Genomic DNA, 18,585 nt, shown 5'->3' on the forward strand with positions numbered 1-18,585 from the left:
AAAAATCCAGTTCAGTTTGTGAAATCCCATATAGAGTAGTGAAGTTAAATAAAAAGCGATAACAATTTAGTGAAAGAATAAAGTAGCAGTAGCTCAGCTGAAGGTTTCAGCCTTCTTGAATTCCCATTCTTCAAAATAACAGATAAGAGAAGTTGTTGCTGCTTTTGTGTTGCAGAGTTTTTTGATGAAGCCTGGCATTAAATCTGAAATCACGTGACTCCTGATAATTAGCCTCTGTTTCTAAAAACAATCTCACGAGTCAGTTATTTATAGTTATTTACGCAGCCAAGAATGGCATGCCAGACTATAAATAATTTCAGCTTTTCTAAAATGGCAACAAAAATATTTCTAAGAAAACAAAAACACTTCCTGTAATCATGAGAAGTTTGCTTTGGAATGCGTGGCTTGCTTTAATTCGTTCCTACTGAACGATCTTAGTATATGGTAGTAATTTATGGCGATGAGAACATGAGAAAAGGAAAATGTAAATCTCAATAACCAACTGGGGTTTAAATTGCTTTAAGCAAGATTGAGCAGTCTTTACAAATCTAGCTGATAAATTTAGGTTCATCATGAATTAGTTATTTCAAAGATGAAATCACTAGCTTTGATTTCCTCCTGTTTTTACTTTTTTCTGATTATTTCCTATGATATTTAGTTGATGCTGAGCAACACTGTTGAAAGGTCTAGCAAAGGGGATGAAACTGACTCAAACGTTGATTAGCTGGTGTCTTAACTTCGTAACTCCATCTTGAAAAAGCAGCCATTTTTACACTCAAATCATCTTGACTTCTCAAAACAAAACAACAAAAAGGAGCATTTTTCAGACTATATCTTATGTCGGTATAGTTGACTTGTTTCCTTTGGATGAGGAAAAAAATGAAAGAACTGGTCTTCAGGCGATGAGAATATTTGTTAAAATAAGTGCATCTTTTTTTCAGTTTGAGTAAAACAAGAAAGCAGTTTGAATAAAAAAAAACCCCAGTTTATTCAAAGATGAGTATTTTAGAAGTGCTACACTGCTGCGGCTGTACAAACACAAACTGCTTTACAGATGGAAGGACGTGGCTCGGGCCATGTTGGTCTTAGAGAGTTGAGCTGACCTCTCCATTGGGCTGGCAATGTTTACCATCATCTGCTGGATCTGAGTGGTGCTGTTGGAGGAAACGATTATATGAAACCTTTGCCGTCGCGACACTCGTTCACACTTTCAAAGACCGGACTTACTCTTTCATGTCTGCGGAACATGCGACGCAACAGGCCCTGCTTGGCTTTGGGGCTCCTAGGGGCCAAGGACCAGTCCAGGTCTGGAGGTCGAGATCCCATTGGACCAAAAACGTTCAGTTCTTCAAAGCATCCCGTATCTATGAGCTAGGAGCAAAAAAGGATTAACGCTGGTTTTTAGCTGTACACGATCAGATGCTAATGTAACCTGTGAGTATAATCACTTCATTTTGCCAGCTCCTCGGAACGCTTCCCGTGTTGAATTTGGCGTAGAACTCGCCGTCCGACTGGTTCAGAACGACTCCCCTCAGTGCGCAGAACTCCTCGATATCCTGCACGTCATCGCAGTACACCAGTCTGGGCTAAAGGTGACAATAACAACATACATGTATTTATTTAGTGGTTAGATTTTGATTAAAAATGTATCTATTAACTGTGTTCATATATGTGTAAGGTTGACATGGGACTGTAAATAAAAACAGCCCTTTATTAACTATTAAGACTGCCAACAAGAAAAAGAAGCAATCAAAACTGTAACATGACTTCATAAGCGTGTGAAAATAACTCAAAAATAGTCCAGTTTGGATGTATTTTTTCTTTCTTTTTTTCCTTCTCATAAAAGTTTCTGTTTATGTCTTAGAAGGAATGGAAAGCCCATGTTTGACCTGCTTTACTTTTGCATTTTGCACATAAGTTTGTTTCACATTTGTACCTTTAGAAAAAAAGTAAAACTTCCGGTATCTCACAAACGAGACATTAACATACATGGAAGAACCTTAAGAAAATCTTATATTGCAGCAGAAAGACTTTCAGTAGTCAAGATGCTGCGTGAACTGACTACTACATTTCTGTGAGTGAACACTTAAAACTATTGCGATGGGATGCAAGCCTTTTGTTAGGTAATGCCAAGACAATAAATTCCCCTCATGTCCCTTAGGGGCCTCCATTTAAAAAAACACTGAAGTGTGAAAAAATGCAAAAAGGAAATCAGAAAGAGAGTGAACACTTTTTCACACCCCTGTAGAGTCATGAAAATCAATATTGGGCTTACGTCTGGTTTGAAAGAAGGCTCCACCAGTCCCCCTTCCAGCATCCGGAAGTTGATCTGTCGGAAGAAGGGGTGAGTCTTCACTTCTTTCCCTCCCAAGCCTTGGCAGCCCAGTCTGTGTTTTGGATCCCTGTTCAGCAACTAAAAACAAAGACAAGTCGTTTATAGTTTGGATAATAGTCTTGAGCCCGTCGTGATGCGCTATAGACAGCAGGAGAAGCTCTACATCTCTAAGGTTGCATTATCTACGTTAGATGAGCTTTGGGGAGTGAAACTCACGGCGTTGCAGATGTCTACGGCGTCGGTGCTGAACTTCTCATTGTATTCCACAGTTTTTGATATGATCCTTTTCTCCATTTCCGAGGATTTGGGGCGCTCGCCTTTGTCCCTGAAGGGAGACTTACCCGCAATCATTTCATAAATCAGGCAGCCGAGGCCCCACCAGTCGGGACTCATGTTGTATTTCTCTTTGCTGATCACTTCAGGAGCTGTAAATAGAGAAAAGTTATGGAGGAGAATATCTTCTACACAGCATTAAACAGAATAACATAAAGAGAAGGAACGCCTTTTCAGGGATCATGAAGATTTCCTGGCTATTAATGTGCGAGTCGTACATGCCTCTATGTGACTGACATATTCAGTGGTACAATGTGCTGGCTCACTACTTGACTCCTTAATCCTGGCCTACAGCAGTGTGGGGAAGAGGTAGCAAACAGGTCCTATAGGTGATAACTGGCCTCTTGGTAAGTTAATGAGCAAAGGAGGCAGCTTTTATTCCACTCACATCCATCAGTGCCCAACTGTGGAGCAACCTCCTAAAATGCAGGTGTGTTCTGTTTATGTGACCCCTCTACTGGGGCAACCAAAAATGATTTTTCTTTTCTCGAATTGACATCAGTTTCCACCTTGGTGAATTTGTGTTTCTTTTCAGTGTGGTTACCACTGTTGACCATGAAATAACATTGATCAAGTGGCTCATTTAAATAGACCTTAGCACTCATGAGTAGTCATAAAAGAGACACCGAAAATTAACCGTCATTGAAAATTATGGCAGTGGCCGACATCATTTTGCCCATGTTGGTATATTTGGTGTTTTTTTTTTTTGACTGTATAGATAGGCTGTGCTCATGTCTCCCTGGCGGTCTTTGCACGATGCTCAGGAGGAGCGCAGCAAATATCACGGGCAGACAGTAGGTGGGAGGGTTTCCCATCAGACCAAGGATGTCAGAAGTTATGTAATTTTATACTTCTAAACTTGTTCAGTTGTACTTATTTGTGCAATAACTCTTAAGAATTAAAAGGTACACATTTTCTTTACTTATTTGAGACACTGTAGTTTTAATGTCTCTTAAAGTGAAAATAAAAAATATTGTGAAAAACAGGTTCAGGGAAATCAAACCATCAATACAACTGGTTGTGGAGTATTTATGCTGGCCTGTCACAGGTTAATTTTCAGTTGTCGGGGGTGTTTAGTGTTATTGTCCATTTATTGTTATCGAGGTGAATGCTCAATATATCATGATACAGATTTCAAGCCATAACATCCTGCACTATTCATGAAGTACTTTTCATTGACTATTCAAGGTTGAATGTGCGCATGTAGAGGGAAGAACATGTGGTGGAACCTTGTATACAAATCATTAGGTGAACCTGTGATCTGTAATGGTCAAACTGCTTTCTGGTGTGTATTCACATGGTTTTGTAAGTCTGGATTCTTTTTTGACATACGTCATTTTCAGTCTTGAAAATTGACATTCACAGACACTAGAGCTAGAGTTAATTGACTTGCAGCAATTGTCCCCACAAAGTAATGACTCAATGGGCTGAACACAGATGTGCACCACACTTTAAGACCAATATTAGTGAATTAATTGAGACTTCTGTTCAGTAGGATTAATACACACCCATGTAGTATAAAGTGCCGACCCTGCCGTGCACCAGATCCCCGTCCTCCAGCTTCACTGCCAAGCCCAGGTCAGAGATGCGGATGTGTCCTTATTGGCACAAAAACAAAGAGAAATCCACTCAACAGGTTTATAATACTCTTTTCAGGTTTCCTGCACTGACGCACTTTCCCTTTCCTCATTCTTCAGAACCTGCAGAACCCGTTCTTGGAGCTAATTTTACAACTGCCCATCATCTCACTTGCTCTATGTTTTTTACTGAAGTGAGACAAAGACCCCATGTGAACCAGAAGCGATAGACTTGACACACACACACACACACACACCCACCCACGCACACACACACACACCCACGCACACACACACACACACCCGCACACGCACACACACACGCACACACACACCCCCACACACACACCCCCACCCCCGCACACACACGCACCCACACACACACACACAAGGTGATACCTCACCTGTTTCCCACAACGTTTAACTTCCTCTTTAGACTTTTTTTGAAGGCTTGTCAAAATACCATCAATACCGTTTCCTTCTTGAGTTCTTGAGGTTTCATGTGAAGAATTCATCAAGTCTGACAGAACTATTACTGTTTTAAATCTGATGCAAAAGCTAAAAATAGCTGCCAATTAACAACACAGTACTGGCTGGAATGTGACTGGTTAAAAGTTATTTTAGTAGACTTCAAGCTAATTACTGCGCCTCATGAGAAAAACAAACACACACTTGGTGTGGCCAGACATACCTTTGTCATCCAGGAGAATGTTTTCAGGTTTGAGGTCTCTGGAACATAAAATCACAGCATATGAAGCAGATCATGCTGCAGTGAGGCGTTCAGATCCACGTGGAAACACACTCACCTGTAAACTATCGACTTCTGGTGGAGGTGAATTAAACCACAGCAGACTTCTGCCGCATAGAAATAAACTCTATCCATGGCTAAGCCTGGCTTTCCCATATTGTGAATGTGAAACCTCAGGTCGCCACCACTCATCATGGTTAAAACCATGCAGAGACTATGTTTGGTCTCATAAGCATATGCAAGATTGACCTGCAGAGAAAACAGGAGATGTATGAGAGAGAAGTTGAATGTGCATACATGTTAGCAAGGAGTGTAGAATGTGTTGTAACGGTAAAGACAGTTATATGTACAAGTTTTAACATATGTTACCCAGACTCATTGTGACTCCCAATTAAAATCCATGAAGAAATTATGGTTCTTTATGAAATTATGGTATGGAAATTATGATTCAACATTTTCATCAGGTGAAATGTCTAAAGTTGCACACTAAAGTTGTATGAACTCTATGTACTTTTTCATATTTTAGGCCAGGCATATACAAAGGTTTTGTCAAGAGGGTCAGAATTGTTCAGTTTAAAGCACTTTTGGGTCTCAAAAAACTGAGTTCCCGTTTATGTTTGTGGTTCTGTACTTTGTTAAATTAAGATAAATGCAGAAAGAAATGCAGAAATGAATGAAAGATGACTTTCATTCATAAACACCTAAAACAAAAATTATTTTTAGAAGAAAATGAAAATGTCAGCCTACAGCACATAGACACCACCTGTTTTCAGACCATGTTTACTTCATTCTACAACCCAAATTAAAGTGAGGAAGTTGGTAACAATTCTTGTTGTAAGAATAAGGCTGGGAGCACAGCTGCGCTCTATTAATGTCACCTGCTTCTAGACCTCATGTAGCAATGAAGAGTGGTCATTTAGTTTTAAACTAATATGCAGCATTCTACCAGTTCATTAAGTCTGTATTAAAAGAACATCAAACATCCCCTATGCTACTTAAGATAGTTTCTTGTTGCTTGAATTTAAATGTTCATGACTTTATCCTTTTCAATCAATCAATCAAATTTTATTTGTATAGCACATTTCAGCAGCAAGGCATTTCAAAGTGCTTTACATCATATCAAACACAGAAACACAATGCAACATAGAATTAACAATCAAAACACGACATTAAGTCAAGTTCCATCAATAAATTTGTAATTGATTAAGTTTCAAATACAATCCTAAACAGGTGGGTTTTTAGTGGAGTTTGCATCCATAGAAGGTTTACCTGTTACACTCCTACTGTGTTATATGGAACAAAATACCTGTTGCTATTTTTATTCTCACTCACAATCACACAGTTTAAAACGATGTAAACAGCATTTTAATGGACTTCTGGCACAAGGCTCCGTACACCTCTTTAAAGGAATTTTGAGCAGGGACTCACGGATTTTTGTGCAATTCTATGGTACCTGTTAGTGTCTAGAATTTACAGGGTTTCCGTTACGTGCAGTGACCCTCAGTCACTCGCCGTTTTTCTTCCTACACGGGGTTCCGTAAACCTCTGTCATGGAGTTTCGAGCAGCGACTCTGCCTTTTACTCAGTTTTCACATGCAGTTTTTCAGTTTCAAGAATAAAGTAATTTCCCCCTCTGTTGATAAATTTTTTAAAATTACATTTATGCATTTATGTCTATGTATTTTATCCTTATCTTTGTTCTGTATTGTTGTCCGTGGTTCTGAGTGTGTGCGTGTCTGGTTGTAATGTGTCACAATGTCTCACAAGTTGTGTTTCCTCTCCAAATGTGTGCAAAACTTTGTCAATATTTCACTAATGTCAAAAAACACAATTTCAGGTTTCCACCAAATAAGAAACACAATTAAAATCACAGATCAATACGTTTGAGCTATAAGTCATTAAAAAACATGTTGCACAATGATCCTCCAGCCACTTCCTGTCGTCTTCTGCTTCCTGGTTTGTGGATTTTTTTTTGCATCACATATAGGGCAGGCATATGCAAAATATGCACCCTATATATGATGCAAAAAAAATGTATTAAGGAAATGTATTTTCAATATGTCAAATTGCGCAATTACATGGTCAATGGAATCACAGCTATTGACGAAGGCTGTGATTAGTGTTTCTTTCTTTCATCCTTGATTGTATTAGAATTGCTGGGTTTACATCTGCGGTTGTGTGAGTGTGTTGATCGATGTATCAGGTTACCTCCTCGGCATCTGTGAATGCTAACATGCTAACTTTACAACGACAGTACTGTTCTTTTTGTTGATCTCTTTGCTTCACACTGCCTCATATGAAAAGCACTGTACATATGATGTACATGCTTGTTCTGGGATGAAGGCAAAACATTTCTCTTTGTTTACAGCAGTCCACAAAAAACCAGCTTTAGAGCATGGTTGTAATCTCACCACAAATCGGCTGTCCACCTCCTCCAGTAGTTCCTTTTCGTTGAGTGCCATGTGTTCTCCTTGCCATTTCTTTACGTGAGTTTTTTCTAGCTTCTTGCAGGCATACATCATTCCTGTGGCTCGTACCTGAAAAGCCCAAACCTGCAGGTTGAAATGGAAATGCGATGAAGAGATTTATGTGGTAGAAAAACAGATTTTCAGAAACTGTAGCAGGAAAGGCAAATCTGTCCAAAAGTGATTGTGACATGTAAAGTCAGAATTTCCCCTTTTAGACTTGTATGGTAGTGTAGGGATCAACTTTAACACGCCTTACCTCTCCAAAGCCTCCTTTCCCCAGTAGCCTGTACTCTCTGAAATTGTATTTGGTGATTGGCCGCCTTAAAGAGACAAAACAAGAGAGAAAAAATCTTTGTGATTTTGTTTCTTATCCACTTCTTATTTCAGCAGTTTGTGGCATTAAGCCAATGATTAAACTACCTACTCAACAAATAACTGGGGTGCACTGATTGTAATTGGTTGGTGCCTTGAATTGTTGAAAGAATTCTTTGAATTCTCTCACCAATTTTTTCACCTTAGGAAAGAATCAGTGATCACTACCAGATTTTAGCTGATACTGATTTTTTTTTTGTCACTAAGTACCATAAAAATGTAAGTCAGCAACAACGGGGTGACTACTGGGCATATGCAGACATGACCTGGTGGTCAGGTCTGTCAGTCAAACGTCTTTCACGACAGACTAAAAGGGGACAATGGCTGATTTCCAGACCTTTGTGGAGTTTCAAATTTCAAATTGTCAAAGGATAGTGCACATTAATCAACATTGTACTGTATAATGTGCCCAAGTTAGATAAAATAAGTGTTATGGGTTCTTACATGCACACTGCTACTGCTTACATAACCATATCACATAAGACTGGTGACAGTCACACATAAACAAAATGAAACTGATTACAGGTTTTGGTCGGGTTCCGACCATGGAGGTGCACAGAGGGGAAAATGGGTGAACTACAACATAAGCTAATTTTCATCGGTAGTCCCTCTGGCAGTTGTTAAAACCAACCTAAAAATCAACAAAGTTAAAATCACACCAAATTTACATTTATACAATGAAATTACAAGAAACAATATGTTTAATAAACAATTAAAAGCAGAGCAATATTTGATCCAATGGGTTGTAAAGGAGACATTGGTGATTTAATAACCTAAGCCAATCCCTTAATTGACTCTTAAAGGAGTTAAGTGAGAGCACTCACTAATAGTGACTGGAATACTGTTCCAGATGTTACCGCCACTAACTGACAGAACTGTCTGGTTACCCTTTAGGTGGTGTGTCTAAAGGGTAACCATAGACTGAGTGGCTCTGCTAGAAACAGATTTCAACATCGGTTTCACGTGTAAGTGTCTTCTAAATGCTGATCTCCGTTCTCCCCAAATTAAGAAAATCTGGGTCGATTTCTTGGTGTACTCCTACAAATAACCAATATTTTTATGAGTATCACGTCCTCCTTCAGGTACTGATATGCATCACAACTTGTGCACTGACCTCTCCAGATGCTTCCACTGTAGAAAGCGGTCAAAGTGCATGCTGAACTGGTACTGTGTGAAGGGCTCTTGACTGAGGTATTCATGCAGGATTCTAAAGGGGTAAAACAAATGCATACTGAACACAGTGCTTTGCAAAATTATTGAAATCCCTCTATTTTTTTTCTTTTTGGAGTTTGTCACATTACAGACACAAACATTTTATTTTATTATTTTATTGTTCTTGTGCAACATTCTAATGTTCTGAGACAGATAATCATCAAAATTACAAGAAATAAAGGCTTAAAATATAAGTTCTCAAATGAGTGTCAAAAAATTATTTTTTTCACAATATTCTAATCAAACTTAAGATGTATCTTTACATCATGCTGTCCTATCATCTACCAATAACTCGATTAAGTATATTGAAGTTTGTGGTTATAATGTCATAAACGGAGGAGTAAAATAAAGGGTGTGATTGCTTATGTGAAGATCATGTATAACCAGACAGACACGTGAACTCACTCTTTGCATTTATGAAAGACGTCTTCACAGGGATCAAGCTCCAAACTATTGATGCAGCTTTGTTCATGCTTTGCTAAAGAAGGCACACACTGGTTGGCCTGTGGAACACAGAGGAAGTTATAAAAAAAAAGAAAGAAAAACAGCTGCTATTTAATAAGTGAACACAGAGCTGATTTATTTGTATGTATATAAACAGGGGCTTTCAGACCTGACTTCTGATAAATGTGTGGATGATGTAAAACCCAAAGCTTTTCCTTTCCTCATCTGTCTTTGTTTCAAAGGCTTCCTAAATGAAACAAAGAGAAAGGAAAGAGAAAGGATGGTGAGAAATACACACGTTTGCCTAATTTGGTCAGGAAATGTGAAAATTAAATAAACTTATTTTTTCTTGTTATTCATAACCTTTTTATCTGAAATGAAATGTGATTTAGCATGCCAACTGTTGATGGTAAGTTGTCAAGTTTGAACAATTGAAAAAGATTTCAGCTACAACATACATTGAAAAGTCTTTAACATGATTGAAAAGGACTGAGTGATTTGTAGATGAAGGTGGTTTATCTGTGGGAATATAACGTAATGCATTGAGCTTAAAAACAAATCCAGAGAAGATAAACAAAATGGTTTGAATTTAAATTAAAAACGAAAAGAAATGTTCCGTGGTTTGACAAATTTAAGATGTTAGATTCTCATTGGAAAGTGTAGGTTAACACTTATTGAACTAAAAATACAGCTGGTTGTCAATTCTCTTTTCAATATCCAGCATCTGTTTGATCAAATTAGTTTGATTGCATCTGTGTTCATGGCTTAGATGACCTGAATATTTTTTAATAAAAGGCCTGGTATAAAATAAATGTTTTAAGTAATTATGATGCCATTTAGATTTCATCTTCATCTGGGGAACAGCATAGCTCGCAATACCAGAGGTTAAACTAGTGTGCCTGAAGTTCTTACAGATCTTGACTGAAAATTACAGAATGGTAGAAAACGTTTTAACAAAAGGGAAAGGAGTCCCCAAACTGCCGAACAGCTGAAAATATTTTGGTAAAACCTTTCAATCAGTGGCCTCCTCAGTTTTCCTTTCCAGAATGTTGGCATTGGCAGAACTGCCAAAGAGGTCATTCCAGAAAATGACCTCATATCAACTGTGAATCATTTAGCTGGAAGTGGATTTGGGAATGCTTAGACCAGACCTGGCCAGCTCACCATCAAAGAACCCACCAAGATTTTTTTTTGTGTATCAAAGGGGGTATCCTGGAAAATGAGACTGTCTGTAACAAGAAATTTAAGCGGAAACAGAACTAGTTCATGCAAAAATCAGAAACCCAAAATATAGTAGCACATCCACCACAAACTGGCCAAGATCTTGATCTTGACTGAAAAGCATTTGAGTGACTGATTTGTGGTGTTTCTCTTAAACAAAATTATTTTATCATCCCAGGGATAAGAAAATATTCCACATGAATATGTGAATATTTCATGATAAGGAACTGAAGATTTTTTGTGGAATCCTAATTTTTTCCCGCATGATAGTATGACTTTTTACCATTTTCCTGTATGTGTACTGATGATGAGATTTAGTTGAAACATCTTCACATTATTGCTCACATTGAGCAGAAGATAGACGCATGATAAATGCTGCTTATCACTACGTTTTCAAGTTTTGGTTAGCTAATAAATAAGCAAAGTGTTGCTGGTAAGGATGTCAGACCTGAAAGGCTTAATCACATCAAACCTCACAAGACTTGTGCAACTTTGCAAATCTAAACCAAGGTACAATATTTTACATGGAAGACACTTTTTCCTGTAACTCTTCCAAACAAGAATTACTTATTTGTCTTTCTTCCAATTATTCTCTTATAAACATTAACATTTAGAAGGCCTGTAGAGTTAAAGGTAGAGCTCATTGGCATTGCATAGAGCTCTTTATGCACTGTGTAGAGTTTATTAGGGGTGAATTTGAACACTCCTGGGACGATTGCCAAATATTTGAAATATTTTTTTCCCTTTTTAATGATTGTTTTCATTGCAAACAACAGAATTGAAATTGTTTGAAAGTGGCCTTCTCAGACTGAAGGGTGGTTACGGTATATATTCTCTAGGGCCATTCCTGATGTCTTACTCACTTGGCAGTTTGTTAACACACACCTGGATGATGCAAAGCACCACAAAGCCAACAATCAGTATTCATACAGTAGAAGTAGTAACAGTGACTATGATGAAGTAATCAAGTGAATTTTCTCAACGAAATATCGTGTAAGCAGTAATGATTGATCTCTACTTTGGTTTATCTTTTGATTATGATGTAATGAAATATGTCATATGTTTTTGTACACCTTAGATTGAATTTAGACCATTATTTTAGAACCTGATGAAGACTGAATCATTAGTATTATATCCTGATATATAAAAGTTGGATTTATAGGAGGACTTTGCAAGTCCTCCTATAAATCTTGAGGCTTTTCTGTGTTGTAATGTGCTTGATGGGAATCTTTCCCTCATTTCATGCTTATTCAGTAGTATTTACCAGTGTTCGAGGAGGAAAGAGGAACATTTCTGATTCTAGGATGAGATCACAATTAGTTTGCACTTTTTTAGCATACCAAAGCATCCAGGAGCAACATATAGTTGTGCAGTTCTGGCCGAGTCAGACAGTAGAGATGAAAAAGCTTCTTGCCAATAGGCTGATAGACACATAAATCATAGTAGTCTCGTTCTGACAGGGAGAAAAACAGAACATGATGTGATGAACAAATTAGCAGCAACTTATTGACTATTAATTTTAGTAACCCTGTTTGTGCATATCTCTGACACTTTATCCAACTTTGACCGCTAGCCTTCACCTTCAGTAGTTCTTATAACTTTACATATTATGGCAAAATTTTTAATTGTTTGATCATTTTTTTAAAGAATGTAAATTCTCAGAAAAGTTAAGAATGATAAAAGCCAGTCTTTCTGTCAAGATTAGTGATTAAGTAAATCCATTTATTATAAAACAATTCCATCCATCCATCCATCCATTTTCTAAGACCCTAAACCCTAGTGGGGTCTGGAGGGGTGACGGTACCTATCTCTAGCTAACGTTCCGGGTGAGAGGCGGGGTACACCCTGGTCAGGTTGCCAGTCTGTCGCAGTATAAAACAATTGTCTTTGCTATTTTGAACCATAAGATCAGAAACAGGAAAATGATATGAATGTCAATGAGCAGCTAATTAAAAAGTGTAAAATATTTTCGGGATACAGAAATAAATAAATAAATCACAAATGTCTTCACATGACATACCAGACACTCTAAAAATGTGTTGGTTTAAAAATTACTTAAAGGAAAAGTTGGGGTGTACTCCACCAGGACTGCAAAGCAACCTGCTAACAATAAATTAGCATTAATAGGAAGGATAGTATTAAATCTACTTTTTATGATGATATGAATTAGAATAGGTACAGTAGCTAATCAGTCCCCTTGGAACAATTTGATATTATGCTGTCACAGTTTTACTTTAACAGTGAAATAAAAACAAAGGTGTTGCACTTTTAGCATTAACTTTTAGAATGGTTTTTCCTCACTATTCATTAAATATTACATTCGTTTTGCATAAATTCGGATTCATTTCTTCTGGTTTTAGTTGATCATAAGTTCTTATGGTTTTTTGCAGTGTCCTCCACATCAGGGCTGCTGGCCTTTTACTTAATAGAAACTTTTCTGTTTCTTGCTTGAAAAATTTGACAGCCAATCAGATAGAACAACATGGCAAATAAGATGTTTTTAAATTATATTTTATAATAATGATTGAAGAACACGTATACTTTTTAATGATAAAAATTCTAATTAAAACGCTATTATTATTAATTTATTAGATTCATTTTTTAAAAATGTTTCTAGATTTTTTCTAACATTCTATATAACTCCTCCCCACCTCTCCAGAACCTCCTGGTGGCTCCCCAGGGTTCCTTGGCCCCCACTTTGAAAAAACACTCTAAACAAATGCTAAAAATCTGAAATTCTGTTAATGTATGTAAACTTATGAACACACTTGCAAAATTTGATTCAAACCTTAGCTTTACCTCTAAGTCTTTATTGGTTTTTTCAACACTTTTAGGACAGGACTTTTGTCCTCATATTACCACTGGTCCTTAGAAGGTGGGTGATGGTACCATGAAAAGTCCTACTGAGGTCATATAAACAAGTATGCACACACACACACCCCCCTACACACACCGATGGTCTTTGCTAGCTCCCTACACTCGCTGATGTGGGGAAAGCGCAGCATTTCTTTCCATCTCCAGCTCCTGCCTTTGTTTCCTCCACCTGCAGACCATCAGCAGAAGAGAAAATGAAACATACAACTTACTGCTGACGAGTCATAAACACATACACACACACACACACACACACGCACACACACCTCCCTAGACCATCAGGTTTTAAACAATAGCATACTCTACAGTGAATGAACTATTATTAGCTTCAGGAACAGGTTAGTGGAGCCTGTGTGACCACATTACAAACTCTGAGGCTGTCACTCAGAGTAGGAATTTTGGTTCCTCAAGACGCATTTGTTTATCAACTCAGGATGGTCACCATGCTGCCAGTGTGTGGGTCTTGTACGTTTTTGGATTTTTATGTACAGATGTTGAAAAGAAGATATCTGGGAAAGAAATAACCTGTCACACTGCAGGGGTGGTTCTCATCAGCTTTCCAAAATGTTGTCTCAGGGAATCAGGGACATCCTGACATTACTTTTGGTTTCCAATAAGGATTGTGTCATTAAGGGACAAAAATTCTTTAAAAAGAACTTGCATTTTTTTAAAAAACATATATTCAAATGCACATGTATCTGTTCTAAATAAAGAAGGATATATTCTTTTCACTTCTGTTACATCCATTTTTCAGACATACAAATGTAGGACAAACTTTAAATCCTTCTTACCTTCTCTTGCTCTAACAAGAGCGCTGTTTTGCACCATGTTATCAATGTCCATATTGGAAAGTTTGACTTAGAATATGTCCTTGGATAACTTGTCCAGAATAATGGGACACATCAGACCTTTGCTGCAGAGGATTCAGAAACCTTGACGATTGGAACTGAGCTGAGACAAATGAGGCGTGCAGTCTAACCTGTTACTCAATAATAAATGGAAACACTTGTTTTGTTATAGTGTGCTCATCGCTCAGGAACACTCCCTCATCACAGAGGAGGGACCAGTCACCTGTGAGAGTCAATGGTAAAGAAGTGCAGTAGGAATTCAAGTGAGAAGAAAAAAAATAGACAGATATGTGCTTGCACTCCCAAACTCTTGTATAATTCACATTAATTCTAGAAGTGAAACTCAATAAAGTGTTCATTTAGTAAATCAAAAATACTTGCCAAAAGAAATAAATGCTTCTCTGAGCTGGTGCGATCCATAAAGCTGGTCTCTATCTGAATTTTATAAAATGTTCAAATAGAACATAATAACATTCAAACAAATAAGTAAACTGTGGACAAAGTTGTACACTAAGTGGGAAAACATATGATCAATTTGCTATTCAAAAAATGACTCCAAGCTGAACGTTTTTCTCCATAAATCAAAAATACTTTGCATTTTCATTCATCAGCTATTTTATTAGGTACACATTACAAGCGTTGTTAAAGTAAACATAGTCTCTTGTCTCCAGATCTGCTTTGATGCAGCAGGGTGCTGGACATGTTCCCTCCGAGATTCCATATTAACATTACAGCATCACCCAGTTGCTGCAACTCTTTGAGCTTCAAATGCATGATATGAGTGTCTTGTTACACCACATCTCGAACTGGACTGAATACAGTCAACTCATTTTCATGCACAAGAAACCAGTTGAGATCATTTTTGGTGCACCTTTTAGTGCATTTCTTCAAAATTATCATTTTGAGGGAATTCATTCATCTTTAGAAGATGGTACAAAGCGGATACAGTCAGCATCAATGTTCCGGAAGGCTGTTGACGTTTAACTTTTTCATCTTTGTCCAAAGTGTGCCTAGCCCCACTAGTTTCCTCTTCAAAGTTCAAATTGTTGACTGTTCAGAGATGTAACTTCATCGTGAACCAGTCTACCTATTGCCCTCTGACCTCTACTGTCAACCAGGCAATGAAACTATTTTTTTAGCATGACAATGTTTGAGAGTCAGCTGTAATTGCTTATTTGACTTTTTTGTTTTCTCTCTGGGAGTGTTTCTGTAAACCTGAATGATGGTTGTGTGTGAACATTGTCATAGATCAGCAGTCTGAAATACTCAGACCAGACAATCTGGCAGTTAGATCTCACATAGTAAATAACAGGAGCCATCATTATTTTAAGGTAATTGATTTTAGCTCACAAAGAGAGGTAGAGCCTGGAGCATCCCGGGGACGTCTCCTGCCGAGAATCAGCTCCTACAGCGCCCTCTTCTGTACATTAATAAAGGTGCTCCAGTACAGAGATGGAGTGCCTTTCTGAGTAGAGGAAATGGACAATTTCTATAGCCTTCTTGAATGATTAATGCATCAGGAAGTGGAAGACTGCCTGTTTGAAGTACTTTTAAAAAAGGTACTTTTTAAATGTTTTTTAACCTTTTCTAAATTATCTTTAAAAAAGCAAGTGATTTATTTGCTTTTACAAATCAATCATGAGAAACGTTTTTTTTTTAACGTTATTTAATATGCGATAATAAATACACTATTACTTTAGCAGCAGTAGTAGGAATGATTGTTGCTTATTTTGCTTCAAACATTTTAAATTTTAACTTCATTTTTTTTGTAAATACACTGAAAATGTGGTGTGCTAACTTTCTGTTTTCTTGCACCAGCCCATGTCTGTCATGCACTCATCAAAAGTTTCCCAATGATACAATAAAAGTAGCACCATGCATTAATGTTTCATTGATTTTGTGAAGAAGAAAACAGATTCTGGAGTCTAAAATAGTGAGTGAACTCTGCCCTCTGATAGACACATTGCATTATTACATTATCTCATTAACCGTGTGTGCGTTTGAACTCTGTAATAAAGCTTAAATTCCTTTCTATATTCACAGGATGCAAGAAAAATTTACTTCAGTTGTTACTGCAGAAGAGCCAACATGTCTTAAAAATCTCCTAATGCACCTTGTGATATTCTTGCTGCAGCGATTCCACCTTCTCCTCACAGATGAACAGGTTGTGTGAAATTCCTCCATAGCAGAAAGCGTCTCCTTTAACAGCATGGATGCCACACGAACTGATTCTAGTGTACAAACTGTATCTATGCCCATCCCTACCTGACTTAAAATAAAAACATTGCTTGAGATAAAGACACTTTATATCAGTTTCTGTTTGATTTGTTTGACAAACAGCTGTAACAAAAAATCTGCAGATGGTTTCACTAAATTATGACTATTACAGTTTTTAAGACCATCATGGGGCTGATTTCATTGGCATTAAAAAAGAGGAACTCTAGTCCCATGATGAAGTTGACTGACCAACGTGTTCAGCAGAAACAGCTTTAAGCTGAGGTTGAGGCTTATTTTTTATCCTGACTCAGTTTGTTTACATTCACGCCTGGCACATACAGGAGCACCACAGTAAATTAGCATCAAAAGTTTAATTATCCCAGTAACTCAGTTTAAAAAAAGAAACTCATAATATATACATTATTACACTCAGTGATAATTTTTAGGTTCTTTTTTTTAAATTAGGAAAATTATGGTTTACAGTCAGGGTTGGATTTAGAAGAATAAGAGCCAATGGCCTGGAGCAGTTTTGGTGCCCTAACTGTTTCAAAATGTGAAAACACTGAACTTCGCCATTTCCTGCTGCAGGTGGCACAATGCATTGTTGGATATCTTGCTGGCCAGTCCCCAGTGTCACATTAATTCAAATGAACTAAACAGATTTTAAAAGTTTTAACCTCAACTATGTGAAATGAAAACAAGTTAAAGCCATTTCATTTATTTGATTAAAGTCAATATGGTAACTTCACAATACACTCAAAAGTTCTTTAGGCTAAAAAGAGTGATAAAGTGTTAGCACACCTTTTCATGTTTTTTCAATTAAATACAATGTTACACTTTACAGTGTACTTAATCAGAGATTTACCTGCAGTAACTTGTGTTTTGGAGGAAACTTTTGGAGATGTAATTATTTTTTTAAACTTCCTTATTTCTCCAAATGACATATCAGCAGTTAGGAAGGAAAGTGTGTGAGGGAAAAGTCTCAAGTTCCATTTTTGAACAATCATGAATACAATTACTGCTTTTGACAGCTGAATTCATTTGAGGACAGATTTCACAGAGCAGTCAGATGAGCAGCTGTGGTGGCTGCCTGGTCTGAGAGATTATGCCCTTTAAAAAAAAAATTATGTTATTCGATCATGTGAACAATAAAAAGGAGAGAGTCTCTTCATTCAGATCCATGGAAACCAAGACTAAAGAAATTATGGCAGTGAATGTCAAATAGTTCCAGTTCTTTAAAAAATATGTTTTATTTCCTGGGGCTAAAGAGTCTGTCATGTTTCCTCTTTACAAAAAAAATATTTCACAGGAAATCTGACTACCAAGCTCTTGTCTTTGAATAGTGTAACAAACCAAACTTGGAATTGCATGAAATCGGGCGAACCACAAGTCTTTCTGCTGCAACACAAAACCATTGCCTAAGGAGGCTTTACAGATGTATTGATTTTACATAAAGTACAAATATTTAGCTGATGTCGTACTGATCTAAGGTCCTGCTTGTACCTTAGTTGAATAAACTGTGAATCTACAATTCAAGAAGACCTTTGGGGCTTACTTTTACAAACCACAAGAGGTAAAACGTTAGCTGCCTAGCGTCATAACATAGCAGCAAAAAATCAACACTTCACGAGTGCAGAACTGGCTACATCCTTTCAAATTTTGGTGGAAACTTTGCCTGGTTTGAAAGTTTTTCTCACTTCCTTCGCATTGCTAAAACTGCGTACAGAATTTTAAAACTGCACATCGTTCACAACTTCGCCTTCTGTTCGCCGTTTGTTCCGGTTGAAATTCTACTGGAGGAATCGAGTTCAATTCGACATAGCCCAGATGAAGCAGGCAGTGAAGTGTAATTATTATTAATTATAATGAAGTGCAATTACGTAAGAATTCAATGGCTAGTGTGGGCAGCACTTGGCAGAAGTTCCAGATGCTCCTT

At 37.4% G+C, this 18,585-nt stretch overlaps 1 protein-coding gene across 1 annotated transcript; it reads right to left on the reverse strand.

Annotated features, from left to right (window-relative positions):
• Positions 1–963: 963 nt before the first annotated feature.
• grk5 (G protein-coupled receptor kinase 5) lies at positions 964–14,582 on the reverse strand. Its single transcript, XM_032570456.1, has 16 exons — positions 14,376–14,582; positions 13,664–13,753; positions 12,051–12,163; positions 9,659–9,736; positions 9,451–9,548; positions 8,948–9,040; positions 7,718–7,781; positions 7,405–7,545; positions 5,052–5,242; positions 4,937–4,974; positions 4,177–4,266; positions 2,552–2,760; positions 2,276–2,413; positions 1,449–1,586; positions 1,228–1,371; positions 964–1,154 (listed from the first exon to the last, which is right to left on the reverse strand). The coding sequence occupies exons 1-16, from the start codon at positions 14,425–14,427 to the stop codon at positions 1,086–1,088; spliced, it is 1,746 nt and encodes a 581-aa protein (XP_032426347.1). The 5' UTR covers positions 14,428–14,582; the 3' UTR covers positions 964–1,085.
• Positions 14,583–18,585: the final 4,003 nt, after the last annotated feature.

Source organism: Xiphophorus hellerii, chromosome 8 (assembly GCF_003331165.1).
Source record: "Xiphophorus hellerii strain 12219 chromosome 8, Xiphophorus_hellerii-4.1, whole genome shotgun sequence".
In the NCBI taxonomy this organism is placed as follows: domain Eukaryota; kingdom Metazoa; phylum Chordata; class Actinopteri; order Cyprinodontiformes; family Poeciliidae; genus Xiphophorus; species Xiphophorus hellerii.